Below are 5,661 nucleotides of genomic sequence, written 5' to 3' on the forward strand. Positions count from 1 at the left end.
ACAAGATTGCTGGGCAAAAAATTGGAATCTTGGGGTTGGGTGGGATGGGGGTGAGGGGAGATGGGGAGAGAAAAGTGTGAAGGAGAGGATGAGGGGAATTTGGGGAAACGGGATGATTGGGGATAAAGGAAGGTTGAATAGGGGAGCAGGGAAACTCATATCTAGTTAAGGGAGCCACCTAAGGGTTGGCAAGAGACTTGAACTTGGAATGGCTACCAGATGCCCAGGGCAATGTCCCCAGTTAGTTCCTTGGGCACCTGAGGATAGGGAACCCGAAATGAACCTCTCCTATAGCCTTATTGATGAATATCTTGCATATCACCATAGAACCTTCATCTAGTGATGGATGGAGATAGAGACAGAGACCCACACTGGAGCACGGGACTGAGCTCCCTAGGTCCTAATGAGGATCAGAAGGAGGGAGAACATGAACAAGGAAGTCAGGACCACGAGTGGTGCACCCACCCACTGAGACAGTGAGGCCGATCTATTGGGAGCTCACCAAGGCCAGCTGGACTGTGACTGAAAAAGCATGGGATAAAACCGTACTCTCTGAACATGGAGGACAATGAGAGCTTATGAGAGGCCAAGGACAATGGCACGGGGTTTTGATCCTACTTCATGTTCTGGCTTTGTGGGAGCCTAGACAGTTTGGATGTTCACCTTCCTAGACCTGGATGGAGGGGGGAGGACCTTGGACTTTCCACAGGGTAGGGAACCCTGACTGCTCTTGGGACTGGAGAGGGAGGAGAAGAGGAGTGGTGGAAGGGGGAGAGGGGCGGGAGGAGGGGGAGGGAAATGGGAGGCGGGGAGGAAGCGGAAAATTTCTTTTTCAAGAAAAAAAAAGATATTCACAGATCTCCATGGACACAAAATTACTACATGCCAAAGCTGGTGCTCTGGTTTTACCCCCACTTAAAAGATTCTTAACAGCATATGCTCATTTCACCTCAGTTTATTGATGATTTTAATTCAGGAAATTTACAACTATTTCACATCAGTAGTCACCTGGCATGGGACAGAAGAAAGATAAAATCTAGGGACTAAGATTATCAAAACTCTGCTTTCAAAATTTTACTTCTCCTCGTTCCTATTTTCATCACTACGGTACCCTTCTTTGAATATGTGTATATTGAAGTTCAAACTTTCTGTTTTGATACAAATAAAGTTTTCTACAGTGAACAATAAATTTCCCTACAGTAATATTTGAAGTCTCCAGGAAGAAAATGGAGCCCCACAACTATTCTACCTGCCTTGTATGATGCTATTCAGCTGATAGTACCATTTAAAGATCAGCTTTGGACTACAAATTCTTCAGAACAATTTTGAGGTGTCTAGCTGAAATGATCCAGCCTACTCTAGTAAGGACTTTAGACAAGTCCTACACATTACCATTATACATAGACAGAACAAAAAATGATGCAGTTACAACTCCCAGGACTTGAGAATTAACCCTTTTTTTCCTTTCAGCATTCCCTAAAGATACCATCATCCCCAGACAGCAGGAAATAAATTTAAGAATGTGATACCCACATTCCCAAGACATGTGGGTTTCGTTTATTCAGTGGATTATGGGTATTATAAACACGAAAGGATAAAAGGGTAGATTATTGAATCTACTCTGAAGAGAAAAATGAAGGATATAGAGATGATAAGATTATTGAATCTACTCTTTAACAGCAACTACTAATTTGTTAACTCCTAGCTTTACAACGGATTTGACTTTTGTAAATTATATATAAATTTTGAATATTGATAAAAATTTGAGATTAATTTTTTAAAAAAATACACTATGCATACATTTCAATTCTTGTTCAAGGTGTTGTACCTATGCAGCTCATTTAACAATGTAATGCAAATTCCTAGTCCTTAAAAATTATTATAACCAACTGTTTAGGATAATAAGGAAATATAGTTTAGTAGTTAATCACCTAGTAAAATCAAACTTGTAGTCACATTGAGTATGCTTTCAAGGTCAAACAAAGATATATTTCAGATAAACAGGTCATATATTACAGAATATGACATGTAACGTGTTTTAATAACCTAGGTTCTTCTTTTTTATGACAATGAGACATGTCTGCTACTGTTAGCACCAATCTACTTTAGAGAAGATAATGGGCATCAAAAAACTCTATGTGGAGTTTACCTTCTTTGTGGCAAAAGTAGACACAGAGCAAGAAAATGCCCCTGCTTTGACTGCTGACAGTATGCTGTCCTAATTAAACAAGCAGGACACAAAATAGCCTGCTTTGCAAAAAAGGCTGTAGGATATGTTAGGGATCTAGGCCAAAAATGGATGACCCAATATTGCAGAGAAACTCTGGATGAGTGTCCAGGCATCCAAATGACTGTTGTTTCTGTCATTACTAATATTTTTTTGAATTGGCCTGCTTGCACTTCCTGTTTACTCAGTTAATATCATTTCTTTCTCAGGTCTCTGAGGTAGTTGAAGACTAGATAGTTATAGTTTCCTTGTTTATGAGGCTTAGACAAGAAATTCACTAAAGAAACATAAATTATATAAGTTTGAGAGATAGTGAAAGTTAGTTTTGGATGGTTACACAAGTTTTGATAGAAATTAAATTACATACAGGATTTTAGATTCACTAAGATAAGATAGATAATGGAGTATTTTCTCTGAATTTGTAATATGGATTAGACATTGTTGATGTAGTTATTTCCTGTTTATTTTGTATATAGCTATCATACTTATTGTAAATAATTTTTCTTAAATTAGTTATATTCTTATTTTTTCTTTTAGACAAAAGGGGAAATGTAGTGACATTTTGTTTGTCTTTTAACAAATAAACCTTGCCTAAAGTTCAGAGTGCAGAGCTAAGCAATTAGTTAGCCACAGAGACCAGGCAGAGGTGGCAAGCAAATTTAATCCCTGATGTGGAATCTCCCTCTGTATGCTAATATGTTTTCCTACCATTGGTAAATAAAGAAGCTGCTTTGACTTATGGCAGGCAGAATATAGCTAAGTGGGAAATCTAAACTGAATGCATGGAGAAAGAAGGCAGGGTCAGATAGACGCCATGTATCCACCCAAGAAGCAAGGTGTGAGGTGAAAAAACATGATCCTTTTAGTAAAATATAAAATAATAAAAATAGATTAATTTAAAATGTAAGAACTTTCTAGGAATATGCCTGAGCCATTGGCCAAACAGTGTTGTAATTAATATAGTTCTTGAGTGATTATTTGTATCTGGGTGTCTGGAAAACAGAAGTGCAATCTCCTTTCACAAATCCCAGCATTTCAGGTCTCATGCCTTTAATTCCAGGGCTAGGAAGGGGGAGGCAGGAGTGATATGGCTGGTTGGAGAAGGAGAATATAAGGCAGGAAAGTCTGAGGGCAGTGAAATTTGAGGTTTGATGAAGACAGATGCAGACTGGAGATGCAGTCTGAGGACAGGATCGCCCCTTTGGTCCTAACATTGGTAGAGGTAAAAGAGTTCTCTAGTAGGGGGAGCTCTGCTTCTCTGTTCTTCCCCTATAAATGCCTCTGGGCTTTGATTACTAATACCAATTAGAATTCATGCTGCAGATGCACTTCTCTTTCCCTGTCTATCTTATCCATCTAGACAAATTCTCTCACTGATTGCAAATCCAGTCTCTTGACTAGCATAAACCGGGGATCCTCCTATCTGTCCAGTTGCTATAGGTGCATATCCATGGCCAAACCCCATGTCTTTGTGTGAGCTTGGATACTGCATTCTTGTCATTGCTTTTGCATAGCAAGTCTTCTTAACCACACATTACCTCCGCAGCCTATAAATAAGAAGTTTAACAGAACAGAAAAATGTTCATTCAGAAAACACAGTACTGGAACCCTGAGGCAGGACTGGAAGTCTTCTTTGAGTGAGTAACAGAGTGTGGTGAGAACTGAATCCTTCTGGAGAAATTATTTGCTACACAACATGTTGATAGAGATTTGTGTATCTGACTTAATATATCTCATTTTGAGGAAATTACCCATCACTGAATAATCAAATACTCACTGTTCTCTCAAACATGGAAAAGAAAAGGCCAATTATATCCTTTTCAGTGCTAATGAACACAAAAGGACTGACTGAGGCATAGCTATGGCTCACAAGCATCAGGATAAAGTAGAATATTGGATCATCTTTGAACATATGCCTTGAGAATATCATAAAGCTATCCAAGATACACATGAGCACAAAGAAGCACAAGAGCAGCAGGATGGTCCGGGAAGCCCTTTGCTCTGCTGATGCTTTTGGAGAAAAGCTGGTGATGTGAAGATGCTGGACCAGCTTCTTGTGCCTGCACAGGAGAATCAGCATGTACCCGCTGGAGAGGACCATGATACCCATAACAAAAATGTCCCTGAAGATGAACAATGTGGACATTATGTATTTTGTTGGAAAACTGAAATGTACAAGAGAGCAGGATTCAGTCATATACAGTAGGTGGTCTGAGGTCACATTAGGGGTCTTAACCATGGAGATGAAAAGGTAAGTGGAAATGGATGAATAGACGGAACAAAGGGCAAACAAGGACCATAAGTTGTGACATGGGGATAATTTTCTTTTGAACTTTGCTAAACATGAGTTTCTGGGGCTGAGAGTGATGGCCTGGAGCACACTCAGCAAGCAGGTGGCACAAACAGAGAGACCCCTCAAAAATCTGTATAAGAAGAGAAGAGATTTACATGTGATATCGTCCCATCCTTGATGAAACATGAAAATATCAGTAGCTATGATGCCCGCAACCAGCAGCAGCAGAAGGTGGATTACAGCCAAGAAGCCAATGGGCAAGTCAGTGAGTCTGGGCTTGTGCTCACTACTGAATGCGAGGACGTGGAAGAGGAGAAGGACACTGTTGCCTGAGATCCCAATGCTTATCTCAGAGAAGAATGTGTTTCTAAAGTTAGTGTAAGTGTACAGCTTTCTGTTTTGATTCATCTTATGTGGTCAAGAAGCACAGAGTAAACCTTGTGGGGGGAAAGCAAGAGACCTCTCATCCCAGACAGCCTTGACCGTGAATCTTAACCAATGCTATCACCTTGGGAATACATGACCAGTTGAGCTCAGTTCATCCTTCTCCATTGGAATCCTGTACATCTGCTCACCCCAACCTCAGAAGACACCCATTGTCCCCGTTGTTCTAGTGCTTTCCCAGTGTCGTGTTTCTCTGTCCTTTGTGAGGCTCCCTTGCACACGGGCATTCATAGAAACCAACCACTGTGCATCACAGCACACACTGCCGTCCCCACTGCTGCTGTGAGAGCATCCCTATGAACTGTCCTGCTCTCCCCTGCAGAGTTCCCATCGTCGGGGACACAAGCAGCTGATAGTGGTGAATTCGAATTAGGAAGACTTATTAAACTAGAAATGCTACCTTCACAGGACAGAAATTCCATGGGCTTGCCATGGACAGGGTCATTTATTTCAGTGCCCTCTTTGTTCTTTTCCTTTACTACCAAATATTCTTAATAAAGTTTTATTACAAATGTTGAGAATTGTGCTCCCTAATAGACTACTTCAAATTCTCCCCGTGACCTGCCGTTGTCTCAGAGCGTAGCTTTGAGGACTCTGAGGCTGACTTCCAGTCACCTCCTCTAGATCATGTGGACAGCCATGTTCCAGTGTCTGGAGTACATCGTGAGTGACATGCAATGAAGTCTACACACCAGTC

At 40.8% G+C, this 5,661-nt stretch overlaps 1 protein-coding gene across 1 annotated transcript; it reads right to left on the reverse strand.

Annotated features, from left to right (window-relative positions):
- Nucleotides 1-3,992: 3,992 nt before the first annotated feature.
- Nucleotides 3,993-4,928, reverse strand: LOC130872533 (vomeronasal type-1 receptor 48-like). Its single transcript, XM_057766651.1, has one exon. The coding sequence runs from the start codon at nucleotides 4,926-4,928 to the stop codon at nucleotides 3,993-3,995; it is 936 nt and encodes a 311-aa protein (XP_057622634.1).
- Between the last annotated feature and the right edge of the window lie 733 nt (nucleotides 4,929-5,661).

This window comes from Chionomys nivalis, chromosome 1 (genome assembly GCF_950005125.1).
Source record: "Chionomys nivalis chromosome 1, mChiNiv1.1, whole genome shotgun sequence".
NCBI classification, from domain to species: domain Eukaryota; kingdom Metazoa; phylum Chordata; class Mammalia; order Rodentia; family Cricetidae; genus Chionomys; species Chionomys nivalis.